General features: G+C 42.4%; 1 protein-coding gene across 2 annotated transcripts in view; it reads right to left on the reverse strand.

The window, feature by feature from the left end:
• The window catches only part of Ubac2 (UBA domain containing 2), a 141,925-nt gene that overhangs the window by 40,477 nt on the left and 82,899 nt on the right, over window positions 1–18,549 (reverse strand). The window contains exons 5-6 of one of the 2 annotated variants that reach the window (XM_052190591.1): window positions 11,579–11,702; window positions 1,191–1,238 (exon numbers count right to left, since the gene is read on the reverse strand). In XM_052190591.1, coding sequence (XP_052046551.1) covers window positions 1,191–1,238; window positions 11,579–11,702 — 172 coding nt within the window. The remainder of the gene's footprint in view (window positions 1–1,190; window positions 1,239–11,578; window positions 11,703–18,549) is intronic. The other variant, XM_052190592.1, reaches the window with a different exon arrangement.

Raw genomic sequence — 18,549 nt, forward strand, 5'->3', positions numbered from 1 at the left:
CTCAGAATCAAAATCTGGAGAATGTCAGCAAAGAGGACATCAGCTGAAGGAAATAAATGACTGTGTTCTATCTGAAATGTCTTTAACACGGGGTTTGAAAAGAGCCAGGAGAGACAGAGGGCTCAGGACAACTCAAGGTGGCCTAATCACTCCCTCAGAAAACAAAGGTGACTGGTGCCAGGCTGGTGACAGGATCTGCAGTGCAGGGCATAATCACTTCTAAGTTCCCCTGTGATGTTGTGCATAGTCCTGTAAGTCTATTTTGTAATTTTCTTATACTTTTTTTTCAAGAAAGAAATTAAAACTATTTCCTATATACACTCGTTTATAGGAAACGATAACTCGAAATATATATAACTCGAAATTTTATATATAACTCGAAAATTTAATTTTCTTTTTTTCTTTTTCTTTTTTCTTTTTTTCAAGACAGGGTTTCTCTGCATAGCCCTGGCTGTCCTGGAACTCACTCTGTAGACCAGGCTGGCCTCGAACTCAGAAATCCACAGGCCTCTGCCTCCCAAGTACTGGGGTTAAAGGCGTGCGCCACCACTGCCTGGCCCCAAATAAATTTTCAAAAATTTATGTTTTACATTCAAGCCATGAAGCATCCAACTCAGCTGCATGCTCTAAATTTCTTTCAAAATGTCTCCTAAGGTGTACTGAATTGCTGTGGACATAGGCGAAAGAAGGGAATCCCCTCCACAGACTAGGTCCCCAAATGCTCCAGAGTGCTCCCTCCCTCCCCCTCTGGCCACAGGCACACCTGACCGGCAGTCACCTCATTTTCCCCCTCCCCCACCATGTGTCCTACACAGGGGACCAGCAGAGTGGCTCTCCTGCTCAGCAGGCCCAGCCTCTTTCCCTCTTACTATGAATTAGACTACTAATGCCCTTTAAAACCAACATTGGCAAAAAAACCTCATCTAAAAACCTTCATCAAAGTGACTCTGGAAACTGAGACAAAGCGGTCTCCTTTGTCTTGACTTTGGTTTTCCGTGTAACTGTCTATTTTAGTCACTAGGGAAGGAGTGTGGAGCTGTGCCTGACCTGGGTAAAGGAAGGGGGAAGATGGGTGTGTACTACCCACAGTTCATAAGCATCACATTTTTATTTTAATATTTTTCTTCCTTTCAAAAAAAATAGAAAGGGGGGAAATCAGGGGAAGGAAGTTAAAAAAAAATGACACTTACAAGTCCACTCATGGCTACAATCCAGATGTAGGACCCAGAGGTGAAAAGCTACAAAAGAAAACAAAGGCAACTGAAATGAAGTCCACTGCCAGCCACAGCACTCACTGCACACACTCCATGTGACCCCGCAGTTACATATTAACCAAGCATGCCATAATTCAGGGAAGCAATTCAAAAGTGAAGGCACGACAATTCTGTTTACTTAAAAGAAAATAAGACAGGAATCTTTTCACTGAAGACTCCAGACTTTCTGTAGCTGATGACATACGTGTTGAACCTGGCTACTGCCAAGCAAAGAAAAATACCTGGATTACACACTCATTCTCATTTACATGCCTTAGCTGATTTACTGAAAGCAGCCATAAATAAATGCACTACCAATGCAGAATAGTCACTGCCCTTACTCAGTGCTAAGGAATGACCCATAACAGCTATTCATACAACTTTCTCATTTCAATTTCTCATCATTACTTTGTCTACATTTAGATGGGAGAACTTGCCAGCATCTAAGTCCATGCCCAACAGTAAGTGCCCTTCTTCAGGGGTGAGAGCCCTCATTCTAGTTCACCCAAGACAAGAGTAAGCTGGTAGCATGAGGCCCTCTGTGCATATGTTATGGCTGCCAGTTAGTACTTTTATGGGACTCTTGAGTATGTGAATGATTGGGTCTCTAGTTCTTGTGACTTCTCTTAGGGCTCTTTCCCTCTCTTGGCTTGCCCTGTTCAACTTTGTTGTGGTGGCTTTGTCTTATTTATTATGCTTTATTAAGTTCTTAAAATTGAAGGGAAAAAAAGTATGCTACTAGGAACACAGTTTTAACTGATAGAAAGGTATGAAGGGCATTAGAATTAGACTTCATGAAATTTCTTGTAAAGAGAGTATCTTGTGTGTTGTATGGATGCATCGCCTGTCAATTAAAAACCCCATCGGTTAGGCAGGAAATGGAAGGTGGGCCACCCAGGAGGCAGAAAGGATTCTGGGATAGAGCCAAACATGGAAAAGCTCCACCTGGGGAAGATCTGAGGAGACAGACACATGGTACCTGGGCACAGGTAACCAGCCACATGGCAGAATGCAGGCTAGAATAAATGGGTTATTTTAGTTGTGGTCTAGTAAAAAGAGCCCGATTATATGGTTAAGGTATCTGTAAATATGCTTTGAGTCTGAGTCTTATTTCTGGAAGCATTAGGAGGAAGAGCTGAACCCAACTTCTACAGTTTTTTCTTTTGCTTGGTAAATTTTTATCTGAGAGATGTATGCTCAAGGTTCTTAAAAACAAAACAAAACAAAAAACAAAAAACAAAAATCACAAAGCATCTCTAAGTGTCCCTATATGATTGAAATGTCCTGTGGCTTCTTGCTTAGTTTGGAAGGTTAGGTTGGGAGTTTCAGGATCATGTAGAAAGACATAGAAGACTGAAATAGCAAAGCTCAAGATTCACTGCTAAAAATGTGCTAGATAGAAACCTCAGGGTTCTGTTCATGTAATCCAGAAACACAAAACACAGACAGAAATGGAAGGAAGGAAGTGGCAGGCTTTGCTCCAGTTGGCACAAGGAAAGCAGCTGTGGCTGCTGCTGTCACTTAACCTCCCGCCTGTCATGGAAGCTAGGTCAGTGCACACCTGTAGTGGGTTGGTCTGATGCTGCTTGTATTCTAATGCCCTCAAGATGTGGTTGCCCCAGACGAGCAGATCCTCACATACACCAAGGGATGCTGCTATGCAAACCTTGCTCCCTAATTTAACTGGGCTGTAGTGGAGAAAGGATCCAGTGGGGTTTGCAGGTAGAGGGAAAAGAAGAAGAAGATGGAGGTGGAGAAGGCTGTCATGAAAGGAGATGGACCATGAGCATGTGGGCAAGAGAACAGCAAGCAAGTGATAAGGGACGTCACAGTTGGGGAATCAAAAGAGCTCTAACCAACCCAATCTAGGCTTATGGCTTGTAAATAAAATACCTGGATTGAGTGTCTTTTATATGGGTTAGGTAGAATTATAAATTTGTTTTATTTTGGTGCTAATATTCAAATTGAAGGCACGGTTGACAATGGAGCAGACATCATTATCTCTCCGAAATCTGGGCCTCCAGATTGGTCACTTCAAGAGGTAGATATCCGATTTCAAGGAGCTGGGACTTTATTCAAGATAAAACAAAGTACCAGATGGCTGAAATGTACAGGGCCTGAGGGTCAGATAGGAAAATGAAGGCCATGTGTGGCTAATATAGCTATAAAATTATGAGGAAGAGATCTGTTATAACAATGGAAAACAGATTAACATCCCTCCCACTTTAGAGGCAAGCCACAAAATAGGTGATGCTCTTAATGAGAAATCAAATTAATTAAAAAATGTTATCAAAAACTCTTACAGGCTATCCATAAACAAGATAGAGCAGAAGCTGACACTTCAACTTTACATTGGGGAGCCATCACTGATAAACACCAACAGCTTTACCACTAAGGCGGTTACCGGCTGACTGCCTTTGGAATTCTTCAGTATTTGTCATTAAAAAGAAGTCTGGCAAATGGAGGATATTGACGGATCTCAGAGCAATTAATAAGGTTATTCACCCAATGGGTTCCTTGCAGCCTGCAATCCCATTGCCTTCCTTGTTGCCTAAGGACTGGCCTATCACAGTGATTGATCTGAAAGATTGCTTTTTTACAATTCTTCTACATGAACATGATAGGGAAAGGTTTGCTTTTCTTTCACTAGAAGTTGTCTAATGAAGAAATATCATTCGATAGTCCTACCACAGGGAACATGAAACAGTTCTACCTAGTGCCAATATTTTGTACAACAGCCATTGTAGGTAATTCATAAACAATTTCCTTAGTCATTTACCAGTACATGGAAGATATCTTATTGACTGATTTAGATACAGATGCCTTGGAAAGACTGTTTAATGAAATAAAGAAAACCTTGCATTGTTGGAGATTACAAATTGCCCATGAGAAAATACAAAGATAAAATTCTATCAATTATCAAGGATATACAAAAGGTTAGAATACAAAAGGTACAAAGCAGGAGAGACCAATTAAAGACACTTAATGATCCCAGAAACTAAGAGGAGGTACTAACTGGCTGCAGCCTACAATTTGCTTTGGCTATTCTAGAGCTAAGCAATTTATTTCAAACCTTTCAAGAAGATAAAGATTTGAGCTGGAGAGATGGCTCAGTGGTTAAGAGCACCGGCTGCTCTTCCAGAGGTCCTTAGTTCAATTCCCAGCAACCACATGGTAGTTCACAACCATCTGTAATGGGATCGGATGCCCTCTTCTGGTGTGTCTGAAGAGAGCAATGGTGTACTCATATATAAAATCAATGAATCAATCTTTTTTTTTTTTTAAAGAAGATAAAGATTTAAATACTCTGAGAAAATTATCAGCCGAGGCTGAAAAGGAGTTGGTTCTGATAGAAAGAAAATTAAAGGATACACATCTAGATCATATTGATCCAAAGATGACCTGCACCTTAGTTATCTTGCCTTCTACTCATTCCCCTACTGGAATTCTCATGGCGAGGGAAGATTATATCTTAGAATGGCTATTTTTTAACACATAAGCAGACTAAGAAATTAAAAACTTATATAGGTTTTAGAATTGATACTAAAGGGGAAAACGACACTTTGTCAATTAGGTGAAATGATCTAGCTGAGATGTGGTACCTTTTAATGCTGAAATTGTCTCATTATGAGCACAAGATGAACACTGGCAAAGAGCTTGCAGTGATTTTTTTTTTTTGAAGAGATTAACAACAAATATCCTAAAAGCAAGCAACTTCAGTTCATAAAAAGAACTAATTGGATTCTCCCTTGTATAAAGAAAAAACTCCAATTTCTGGGGTCCCTACATTTTATACTGATGCAAATAAACCAGAAAAGGCAGGGTATAAATCAGAAAATAAAAGTAAGGTGGTTTAGAATCCTTACAAATCAGTTCAAAAATCAGGATGAAATGCAATCCTTATGGTGTTATTAGATTCTCAAGAATTCCTTAATATAGCAATTGACTCAATATGCAAAAAGAGTTGCTTTACATATAGAAACTGCTGAACTTATTTCAAGATGATTCTGGATTGACTTCACTGTTTATTCAACTGCAACAAATGATCAGAAATAGGAATTATCCATTGTATATAACACACATCAGATGCCAAACAGGTCTGCCAGGCCCTCTGGCACAAAGTAATAGTCAAATTGATCAGCTATTGATAGGAAGTGTACTAGGGCCTCAAATTTTCACTTTAAAAAACCACATCAACAGCAAAAGTTTAAAGAAAGGATTCTCTATCACCTGGCAACAAGCCAAGGAGATCGTAAAGACATACCCTACTTGTTCATTATATAACCAAACTCCATTGCCTGCAGGAAGTAACCCAATGAAATTTGACAAGTGGATGTGTTTCGTTTTACAGAGTTCTGTATTCTCTAGACACATATTTAGAATTTCAATGAATGTCTACTTTAGCTTCTGAAAAGGCTGATTCTGTTATTACTCATTTATTAGAAGCTATGGACATTATGGGAATACCTAGACAAATTAAGACTGACAATGCTCCAGCATATGTCTTTAGTAACATGAAGTGATTTTTTAAACATATTATGATGCAAAACATACTGCAGGTAAAAAGCATTGGTAGAGAGATCCAATTGTACTTTAAAAGAAATGCTTAACAAATAAAAAAGGGGTAATAAAGACCCCCAGAGATAGATTACACGATGCTTTATTAACTTTAAATTTTTTGAATGCTAACAAACAAAGAAAAAAAACTATAGCTGCTGAGAGATACTGGATTATGGGGGAAAAAACCTGCTACACTAAACCAGCCTGTTTATTTTAAAGATGTCCAAGCCTCAGAATGGAAAACAGGAAATGTGTTACACTGGTGGAGAGGTTATGCTTATATTTCCACAGGAAAAGAAAAGCTTTGGGTTCCTTCCAAATTGATAAAACCCAGATATGAGACAAGGAGACCTCCTGAAGATCTCAGGTACAGACAAGAAGAAAACCCAAAGGACCAACATAGGTAATGTATGTGCTGATCCCTTCAAATGGAGCAACCTGGAACTGCCTGCATCATATAAATGTCTCCAGTCATCACTTCAGCTAGGCATGGCCAATAAATCTTTGGCTACAGACGTCCTCAGGATTCATCCTGCCATCCTTTCAAATGGCAGAGATGGAGATTTATTACAGTTTTGGTTATAATCCAAGTTAGCTTAAGAAAGATGTCTTTCACCTGCTCAAGCAAAGAGCAGAAAATCATGTTTAGCTGATCTACACACACTGATCTACACACACTGCACATTCCATACATTATGTTAATACAGAAATATGCATTACCTCTGAAAGCTTCTGTTCACAGGAAAAAGAAAAAAAGGAAAAGAAAACAACACTGACAAGAGTCACCCTCGGGGACCCTGAGATGCTGACAGGCACTGCTGCAGCCTCCTGCCTGATCCTACCTCAGACTGATCAAGGCTGTTTCAGCTAAAGACCTGTAGCTCTTTAGGTCCAGCCTCACAGGCTGATCCAGTCAGAACTTCATTTAAACCTGAACTTTCTCAGCATACAGAAATTGGACAACAAATGCTACCGCTGTCTTTCTTAAGACTTAACCGTTTTCTCATTTTTCTTAGGCCTCCCCAAAAGAAAACTATGCCCCAAATCAGCAGGAAGCAATTTTAAGAAAGAAAACTGTCTGTTTCCCATGAGGTGGGGTGGAGGAATTCTGGTCATTTGTTGGATGTCTCTTGTCATTAAGGGTTACAGTCATGGTCTTGGGCAAGGGGGAAATGAAATAGGGAGGCTAGACTCAGGGATTTCTTTTCTCTTCCTTTTCCTTTTTGCTATCCCTTCTTTCTTAGATAAGGGGAAGGGGGCTGAGAAGAAAAATGGAGGAATATAGGAATTTCTAAAAATAATAAAAAAAGGGGGAGTAGATTATTGAATCTACTTACTCTTAAACCAAAAAACTTTTTATAGACATAATCTTACATTGGTATAGATCTTTGTATTTTGATGCAAAATTAAGGTTTTGTTATCCTGGCACAGACTTTTGTATACTAATACAAATTTAAAGGTTACATTGGTTTAGATTATTGTATATGGACACAAATGTAAGGTTTTGATATATATATATAATGTATGTATGTCTTCAGCTTTTATATGAGATATTGTTCCTACATAATCTTTAAAGATACAATCTAAAGCTCTAGTCCTTTTAATAGCTGCCATTACAAACTATCAGGGATGGTTAAGAAATATAAGTTAACAGTTAAACTGATGATCATGTCAGATACTAGTATAGATCATCACAGAAATATATATCCTGATTAAACAGATAATAGGTAGCTGGCAACATTTGCTTGTTGCCATATGCTATGAATAGAGAGATGGTCTTCAAAAGTATCAGAGACTCACAGAATATGGCATTTAAAGATGCTTTTATTAATTTAAGGCTTTTTTTGACATTGAGACATGTCAGCTCCTTACAGCACCCCATTCAACTTGTAAGATGAAGCACACTGAAGAACCTCCATATGGAACTGCTTTAATTGTGGCAAGCTAGGCACTGGGCAAAGGAAATGCCCTTGCTTCAAGTATAGACAAAATGCTGTTCAGAAAACACAAGCAATGCAGGAAAGTCGACTGCCAAGCTCTGCCAAGACAGTAAGCAAGTCCTTCATAGTTCTTGCTTCACACAAGGTCTGTCAGCTATACTGGACCAGAAGGCTGACGATGGATGCTCCAACTTTACAGAGACTACTGGGTAGCTGTCCAGGCAGCCAGCTGTCTGTCAATTCTGTCTTAGAAGCTGCTTGTCTGCATTTCCTACTTATGCATTATTTCTCAGGTCTCTGATGACCGGGGTTAAAGGCTAGAAACTTTAGTTGTTTAGGATTTAAGATCTCTGTCTTAGAAGATGTTTTTAGGAGGGCAATACAAATTAGGATTGAAAATAACTTAGATACAGAACTCTGAACTCACTGAGATAGGATAGTGGATATAAACCCTTACCTAATAGTTTACATAATTGTCCTACTGTATGTTGTTATGGGAGAAAGACCCTGCTTATTTAGTCAAAAGGGGAAAATGTAGTGGATTGGTCTGATGGTACTTGTATTTTAATGCTAAGTACTGGCCTTCAAGATGTGGTTGTCCCAAACAAGCAGATCCTCACATACACCAAGGGATGCTGCTAGGTGAACCTTGCTCCCCAATTTAACTGGTCAATAAAAGGCTAGAGCTTGTGATTACGCTGTGGTGGGAGAAAGGGTGGGCTTGAGGATTGAATGAGGGGTTATAGGGAGTGGGAAAAGAAGAAGAAAGAAGACAGATGTGGAGGAGGCTGCTGTGAGAGGAGGAAGAGATGGACCATGAGCATGTGGACAGGAGAAACAGCAATTAACAAGGGAATTTATAGCTGGGGAAATAAGTGTTAGAATAGCTCCAAATTTGCCCAATCTAGGCTTATGGCTTATAAATAAAATACCTGGGTCATGTGTCTTTGATATGGGCTAGCTAGGATTATGAATTCATTTTACAAACACCCACCTCTCATGACAACATGGGTGAGAACAAGGACGACAAGGACTTTATAATTCTCTCCTGTAAGAAGAGGGATTCAAAGCCAGTCGTGACATTCTAGAGCCAAGCACGGCTCTCCAAGCTTCTCATGGACTGACTCTGGTTTCTTGTCAGCCAGTGAGGAGGGTACCCTGGGTGCTTCTCTGGGTCGGGCAGTAACAGGAGGTGTGACTGTGGTGTCCTGCCCTATGGCTCTGCGTTTGCCACCCACACACCTCTCACATAGAAGCAGAACAACCTGTCATTGTGTCAGTAAAAAACAATGATTTCTTTGGTCTCTGAAGCCCTTGTCTTAGTACCAAGTGTCTGTTTGCATTCTGAAAGGGTTTGAGTATGCCACTGGGCTGAACTCCATGTGGGCAAGTGTGCGCCTCACACCTACTCTGTAAGCCATCCTCCAGTGACCTGAGTATGTGTCTCCAAACATGCATTCTGGTTCTTACAACGATCAAAGTCATTTGCCCGCCTGCTACCCATCAGCCTGGTTTCAAGTGTCCACCGTGGGGAGAGAGAAAGTCAGAGAAATATGTATGAGAGAACCAGGGTGGGGTGGGCAGGCATAGGTGGCTCAGTGCATAAGGTGCCTGCCGTGAAGGCATGAAGACTCGAGTCCAGATCCCATAACACACATACAAGGTCAAGACGGTGATGTATGAACGTAATGCCAGCACCAGGAGTGTGGAAGGGCAGAATTGACGAACTTCAAATTTGGTGAAATACCCTGTCTCAAAAACAAAGGTGTTGAGCAATCAAGAAACACACTGAATCTACCTCTGGCCTTTATACACATGCACACGCCAACAGTAACAGGTATAACACACAAACACACACAGAATATGCAAGAATGCCCTGAGTGTGTGAAGGGAAGGGGAGGATAAAAATTTCAACCATTTTGACTTGAAAGTGAGGAAGATGAAGTGGGACTGGCTAGACGAGAGCCCAGGCTGCCATTCGGTGCAGGACTAGATACAAGCCCACTTCTGCTTACTGGGCTTTTATCCTACAGAGGTAATCAAGGTTAGGACAATAATAGAAATGTACACTGATCTGAAACCTATCTGAGACACATACTGACATGTCTGCGCTTGGGCAGGGCTAAGAGGATGTAAGTCCCTAGCCTGAACTCCCCTTGGTCCTACTGACTCTATGAGCCATCCTGAATGCCTACGTCATAACTAATAGAGCAAGGCCCTTTCTGTCCTTGATGCTTCCACTTAACTTTAGAGCTGGGAGAAACAGACATCATCATGAGCCTCAGCATGGATTTTGGAACTTGACACACATTTCCCTGCCAGAGAAACCCACAGCAGGACAGAGTGGGGACCCAGGTGTCATGGTAAAGAGGGTGAAGGGTAAAGGCTAAATACACCACATGAGACATGCCTATACAGGTGGTGAGGAAACACCTGCCCCAGATGAGCCTCTGATAATGGACAGCAGGCTGGGGAAGCTGGAGGAATGTTAAAGGTGAAAGGGGAGGGAGGAGTAGACATTTCACTTTAAAGCTGGTATCTGGTCTATGTGTGGGATAAGGACTATTGTGTTAACTGGGGGAATCAAAAAGCCAAGCTACATAGGGTGGCACAGGATGCCATACAGTGTTCAAATGCTGTGAAAGGAAATGCAAAGAACATGACAGAGGGGGGAGGGGAGGGGGGAGAGGGGGAGGGAGATGGGGAGAGGGAGGGGAAGTGGGAGAGGGAGAGAGCGAGCGCTGGAGAGCACATGTATCTTCTAGCACAGGCATCTGGCTGAGGGAGCAGTGGGCACATGCTGGATCTTAGGGAGATGACCTTGGAATTTGAGTTTTTATGTCAGAAAAAGGCTCCAGTGGCCTTCACAGCAAGGCAGCCTACACAGACGCACCAGAGTGAGTGATGCTTCTACCTCCTCTTCTTTGCAGAAGGGGGTGCATGCTGGAAATTGAACCTAGGGTGTCTCAGACACGCTAGGCAAACACATTACCACTGAGGTGTTCCCCATGTCTGTTCTGACTTAAAACACGATTTGTATTCTTTTAAATTACATGTCTGTGTGTCTTTATGTAAGTGTAGGTACCTGCAGACGTGAAAAAGAGGATGTCAGATCTGGAGCTGGAGTAAAGGCAGTTATGAGCTGCCTAACAAGGGTCGGGGATGGGAGGCTGTAGAGGTGTGCTGGGAACTGAGTGTGGGTCCTCTCAAAGAGCAGCATGCACCCTTAACCACTGAGCCACCTCTCCAGTTCCTAGTCCTTTCTTTATGTATTTTTAGAATTTTGGTTGTCTAGGGTGCCCAGTCTAGTCTTGAACCTACAACCTTCCTGTTCCAGCCTCTGGAGTTGGTGTTACAGATTCAGCTTGATAATGCTCCTTGGACACGCTACAGCTTCGATGGGCTGGGGTGCTGGGTTCTCTTCACAGCTTTCTATGTGGCACTGTACATAATAATTGACAATGACACTGATTTTCCATTTCTGCTATTCATATTTTTTCCATTTCAAACTACAATTCTTAAATGTAGTTACACACAACTGTAAGATTAAATGAATACTTTCCACTGATAGAAATTACAGTGAAAGCTTTTATCAGATTTCTAAAGGCTATGAATGTATTCTAGTACCTTCCATGCTCTGATGTTCTTACTCTATAACACTTCCTCTGAACACCTGATAGAGATCATAAAGCCAAACTTATGGGTGAAAAATGGTTTAAGGAGATCACATGAGAAAAAGACAAAAGAGAAAAGAACAAAATAAAACAAAAAACAAAAGCACCCAGATCTGCTTAGAGAAATGTGAACATAAAATGTATACTGTACCTGTAGTCCCAATATATAAATCAATGTCTTGTTTGTGATGGACAACGGGCCCAGGATCTGCGCCACCTGGACTCTTGGGATGGAGCAGTGAAATGGTACAAAGAGAGCGAACACGGGCGCCAAGCTAGGCAAACAGACAGAGAAAAACTGCTGTAAGATTGGATTCAAACACTCTCAGGAAGACACGAGCAACACCACATATTCATTTCAGGGTGAGATACACACGTTGGTTTTCAAACATCCACCAAAGGTAAAACAACGGTCAAGTGTGCATAACACGTTAAGGCAGCAGCTATCCCATCTCACCCTTTGATGCTCTGGTAAGCAGCTAATTAAATATAAGGCACCGTGAGCAAACTAAGTGGATACTCTGCTCAGTTCACAAATGGCCTGGAATCTGATGAAGGAGACTCTGGAGAGCGCTAGAGCCCATCACCGGCAAGCACACAAACGTCACATCAGAGGGCGGCCAGTCATCTAGCACCATGGCACCAGACAGTTCACTACTCTGCTCTCCATTCCTCAAACTTCTTCCTCTTTTTGTCTTACACCGTGCCACCCCTCCACATCTCTCCTGAGGGCCCTCTTGCTTCTTTTCTGCTTGCTCTAGTCTCTACCTGAACAGTCTCAGTGTTCTCTGTGGCTGGGGGCGGGGGGAGCAGGGAAGAGGTCAGTGAGTCCTAACAGTGGCAGCACCAGGCTGTGAAACACAACTTGACACCTTCCCTTTGATATGCAAATTAGTCACGTGTGCTTCTTGGCCACCATAGGGTCATAGTGCTGATTACCCTCAAGGGAGGACAACAGTTCTTCCCACTAGGCCCCAGGCCCCAGCTAGAGGGCAGGTGACTGGTAGGTCACTGGACCACCTGAAACTGTGCTCTTGATGGACACAGGCTCCACTGGGTGGTACACATGGACACGGGTTATCCTTTCACCCAGAGCTGCCTTTTTATTTCCCTGCTTAGCAAACTTCTCACATGGCCCTTGCTCAGCTCTTCGGGCTTTCTCTGACTACTCCTGGTGGTTAGCAGCTTTCCTCTTTGCCCCCCACCCCCAGGCACCAGCTTGGCTGTTTGGTGGGCATGTCTAGGAAGATGCCCAGCACAGGATCCTTCTGCACCATGAGCAAGAAGCAGATCCTCACTTCAAGGAGCTCCTTCCAACACTGCAGACTCATGTTCCTAACATGTATGTGACCATGTGTTCATGCATGCATGCATGAACTATGCATCTGTCAGTCTGTCTGTGTGTCTTAGTGTCTGTCTGTCTCTCTCTCTCTCTCTCTCTCTCTCTCTCTCTCTCTCTCTCTGTGTGTGTGTGGGGGGGGATATGTGTGCAGAATAGTTTGGGCATATCCTTGTAACCATTTTCATTAAACTCTTGGTTGGCTAATATTTTCTAATTTTGGAAAAAGCATCAATATAAAAACTATTTCATGATCATGAGGAAAATACAAGAACTATTTTACATTGTTAAGGAAACATTCTCACAGCACACCCCTGACCCCATAGCATTGTATCCCTCTTGGTCTTTTGTACGTTTTCTGATTCTGATAGCAACTATATTATACAAATCTCTCTTCTCAATTATAATATTGAAAACAAAACCACTACAGACACAAACAAGGAGGGGGAGGGAAGAGGGAGGGGAGGGGACAGAGAACATAAACATAAAACAGCTTTAACAGATATGAACAAGAATGGAACAACACACATATACATACACACACAGAATAAACATAAATGCTAAAATCCTCAATAAAATGCTAGAAAAACAAATACCAGCACAAATCAGGGCCATCCACATCCATCATGGTAAAGCTGGATTTTTCTGGGAAATGCAGAGTTGGTTCAGCATATGTAGCTCAATAAATCATAAATGAGCTTAAAGACAAAAATTGCATGACCATCTCAACTGATGCAGAAAAAGCCTTTGGCAAAACTAAACATGCATTCATGACAGAAGTTCCCAGAGAGTTAAAATACTTAAGGCTGAAAATGACAAACCCAGAGCCAACATCATTGTAAGTTGAGAGAAAAACTTGAAGCAATCCCATTGAGGTCAAGCATTAGCCTAGGCTATCCACCAGCCCCACTCCTCCTCAGTGCAGTGCCACAAGCACTAGCTGCAGTGATAAAGCAAGAGAGAATTAAAGGGTCAGAAGGAAAAGGACAAGTCAAGCCACCTCAATGTGCAGATGACATCATACATGAAATCCCAAAAATTCTACCAGAAAACTTCTAGAAATAATTCCACCAAAGTGGCAGGTTATAAAAGCAACGTACAAAACCCAATAGCTTTTGTATACACCAAAACCATACACTGAAAACGAGATCACAGACATACTCCCATATTCAGGAGCACCTAAGACAACAAAACACCTTAGGACAGACCTGAGGAAGGTGAAGGACCTACACAACAAACACCTCAGGGCTGGAGAGATGGCTCAGCGGTTAACAGCACTGACTGCTCTTCCAGAGGTCTTGAGTTCAATTCCCAGCAACCACATGGTGGCTCACGACTATCAGACACACTACTCTTCTGGTGTGTGTCTGAAAACAGCTACAGTGTACTCGTATAAATAAAAATAAATAAATCTTTAAGAAACAAACAAAACAAAAAACCAAACACCTCAAATCTCTGAAGAGATTGAGAGAAACACTAGAGAATAAAAGGCATCGTGTTTGTGGATCATTAGAATCAATATTATGAAAATGGCCATCCTACCTAAACCAAATTTTTAAATTCTAAAATTCATACTGCAGCATAAAACCCCAGAGAGCCAAAGCAATCCTGAACGAAAAGAATACTGGATACAGGAGAGATGAGGTGGAATGTGGACTAACAATGTTAGTCCTCTAACTAGTCCTCCCTCATTGGGGGACCTCTAACTGGAGGAGAGGGAGGGACAGCAAAACAGAAGAAGAGGCAAATAGCATTAAGGCTATTTGATAAAGCCTTGAGGAATTATAATATTTCATATGTACCTAGTAGTATATACAATGTATATACAGTGTATTTATAGATATACATGTGCGTACACACACACACACACACACATATGCACACACGCAGACATTTATCTTAAAGGAAGATAAGCTACTTGGGCTGACAATGTTCTCCACAAGAACCATAGACTAACAAAACCCTAGTGCCAAATACAAGAAATCTCCTTTAGAAGGCTTGGTGGGGGTAGTCTGGACGACTCCCACAATGATTGGGATTATCAACACAGCCCTGGGTTGCCTCTCAGAGGTTGAGGCTAAGCCTCTAATACTGAAGATACCACAGGACACACTGGGACTGGTGACTTGAGCTGACCTGAAAGCCTCTTTCTTGTGGTCTAACTTCTGTGGTTCTAGAAAATACTATGCAAGCTGCTAAGCTTGGGGGAGGGGGAGAGGAGGGAGAGGAGCAACTAAACAGTCCTACCCAGCTGCAATATCTATGAATCATGAATTACCTGCCTGGCAAAATATGCATAAAGGTGCAAGAAGTGTCAAACAACAGCTGTTCACTTGAATCTAAGGTCCACTCAGCTGAAGAAACATCATTCTGGCTACTAGAATGTAACCATCTTCCCAGAGGAGCCCCGGCCCAGCAGATAGAACATCTAACTTACTTCTCCTGCATCTATGCCTCTTTGGTAGATTAGAAACAAAGCAACTTCTAACATACAAAAAACCACATTTTGCCTAACCCTCCCCTAAACACAGTTGCTTTCTTTTCATCCAGGAGAACAAATTAGTCACCTGTAGGCTTAAAACCCCCTAAGAGCACCCTACCTCAGTAAAGCCCAAATTCAAACAGGCCCCATGGTGCGTGTTCACACCACACCTGCTCTCCATCTCTGACAGCAGCAATTTGCACAGAGCACAGCAGGGCATTGCAGCCCTCCCTGACCACAGCCCCACCCTACTCTGTGTCCCTACCAGCCCAGCTTTCTGGATACCTCCCAATCTGTAGGATCCACTCACGCAGCACCTCTCTTCCCAGTAAGAACACAAAGACAAGACAGGGATATTGGACTTTAAATATTTAGAAAAATACTGCTATTGTGCAGGATGGAAAGTATGTGCCACAGAGCATGTGTGGGTGTCAGAAGACAACTCTAGGAGTCCTCTTTCCACTGTGGGTTCCAGGGATTGAAGTCAGGTCACTGGGCTGAGACATGTCACTGCCTATCTAACTCTGGCTGTTTTGTTGGTGCCTTTTTCTCACTTTCCAGAACTGATCATTCTCAACACATATTTGTATAACAAATGAATCTTCCCTTACTCTAGAATAGTGGCCTATGGTCACATATCTTGGGCAGGCAGATGACACCCAGAGGCCTGCTCACAGGGGAGCCACTACCATGTGCAAGTATGTGGTAGAGAGGTGGAATAGAAAGAGAACTGGAATGGTTTGAGCATTATGAAGAGAGGTGGAACTGAAGACTTGAAGGTGGAGGGGAACAGCCTGTTGTGAGAGGCCAGCCCTGACACATACAGCCATGGTGGAGTCCCAGCCTGTGCTGCCAATGAGAACATGACTATGAAGCAGCAGGAGTGTGTGTCCACAGCCCATGTCACCACCAAAGACTATGTGGATGCCCCTAGTTTGGGCTGCCACTTGGGGCCATGTTGATGTCCAAGGGCTGCCTGTACAGAATTGGCCTTGTCCCAGACCCTTCGCTGGCTGCAGCACTCCCTGCACCTCACCTGGGCAGCACAGTAGAGCTGGCCCTGGTGACATGAGTGTGGAAGAACTGGCAGGCTAAGGCTAACCAACCTGGCTATCACCAAGGCCCAGACTGAGGGCTCTGAGCTGGTCCACCCCAACACCTACTCCATCCTTGAACTGCTGGAGCATGTGAAGGGGCTGGTCCTGCAGATCCAAAGCTGCGGGATCTCCATGACACAGGGCAACAACAGGATATCCAAGATGAGTCCGGGTCCTCACCCTCATCCAGTATTGATAGAGTAGCAGAAGCCAGAGGCCTCGAACCAGTCCAAGGACTCATGCAATGAACATTTGCAAGTAAAGAGGTTTAGACAAAAGGATGTACTGTGAGACACACTGACACACCACATCTGACAAGACGAGATTTGTTTCTTTGCTTTATCTTTAATCTTTACTTTCTATAGGGGCTGTTGCAAGGGTAGAAGGAAGATATGAAGGGAGGAGAGGAGTGGGACCAGGTGCATGGTGTGAAATCCAAAGGACCAATAACAAGTTAAAGAAATGGCAGCACAGAACAGCACAGCAGAACTTGCCTTTTGTTACAACCCCACTCACCTCCCCCTCTGAGAGAGGGGGGAATAAAATTCTCTGGGTCTGGAGAGATGACTCAGCAGTTAAGAACACGTGTTCTTACAGAGAACTTGGGTTTGATTCCCAGCATACATGTGGAACTATACATAACACACATATATAGGTATACAAGTGAGCAGAACACTCACATATAAATCTATAATTTAAAAAGTATTTCTTTATTTCATCACTTTTAATAGGATTAAAGCAAAGTTTCATGTCTGTACTCAAAATATGGTTTGGTAAGGTTAGGTGTAATGGTATCTCAGCACTTAGGAGACAGAAGCAGGAAGATCTTCATAAAATGGAAACCAGCCAGGGCTACATACTAAGACCCTGTCTCAAAAACAAGCAATCAAAAAAAACAAACAAAAATCCAACACACATAACAAGACAATGGCCTGGTATTCTCTGAGAAATACCAAACCCTCAGGGACAGACTCTGTGCCAAGAGGGCTTGTAACTCCATCTCCAAATAATCATACACCCTCTTCTGGCTTCTAGGAGCACATGCACATACATGGCACTCACTCACACAAACACATCAATTAAAACAAATCTTAAAAAAATAAGAAACCCCTTCTTCGTTAGACAGTTGCACTGGAGCTCCCTTGCCCTCTCCGCCTTCCCCCAACCACATCTGCATCATCTCAACTTAGAGGAGCCCTTCTCCTTACATTATCAACAAATGCAACATAAAAATGATGTCATTAAATAGCCCAAAGCACAGCTCTTGCTTGAGGTCACAGTTCAACATAACCTCTACCCTCCCAGAAAATAAATGACAGTAATTTCAGTGCCCACAGCTTGTATCTTATCCAGCAAGAGAAGAAGTGTAAAAAGTCCTTAGACACTAATCACTGTATCATTTCAAATGATGACTAAACAGGAGACCACATGTGGGAACTGTGCAAAGGCACACATTTTAAACCAGGGCTATCTGGGTTGTTTTGCTGAAATTTTGTGTTGCTATTTCTATATACACAAGGCATCACAAAATACCATAATGTTATTAGTCACTGACCAGTTTTTCCCTTTTCCTTTTTTTCTGACAACATCTATTCTTTACACTGGCAACAATCATTCACAGTGACCTTTTACGCAGTGTCAATAGCTAACTTCTGGGAGCCTTATCTTAAGCAAAGAGCTAGAAGCACAGAAGAAAATCAGTTAGCAGATAATTGATTTATTCCTTTAATATTATTACTAGTTACAGAGTACCTACTATACACTCATGACCATACTTCAGAGAGCAAACTAAGAAAACGCTTCATACAGATGTCCACTCACTTCTCTGGGACACTGAGTTTACTGGTAAAGATGCCACTGTAACTTTCAACAACAAAACAAGCCTAGTGTTTGATCTCCCGAGCAGCTACAGCAGCATCTGCGAGCTTCCGGGTCTTCTTAGACTTACTTCTTACACCAAAGATAGGGTGGATCCACCAGGCTTGGCGGATCTCTATGAATCCTGGGCCAGACATCTTTGTGGCCTGTCAACAAACTGAAAATTCCTAGTATGTGCCAGTCCCATTTTGCTTATATGCAGTGCTAGGTATATAAGCCAGGGCCTGGAATATTCCATTTTAAACAAAGTAGAGCCATCTGAGGGCTTGGCTTGAAAATCTGCTGTAGCCCCATCCTCTGACCCATCTTCTATTCCCCCCAGAATA

This window comes from Apodemus sylvaticus, chromosome 8 (genome assembly GCF_947179515.1).
Source record: "Apodemus sylvaticus chromosome 8, mApoSyl1.1, whole genome shotgun sequence".
Taxonomy (NCBI): Eukaryota; Metazoa; Chordata; class Mammalia; order Rodentia; family Muridae; genus Apodemus; species Apodemus sylvaticus.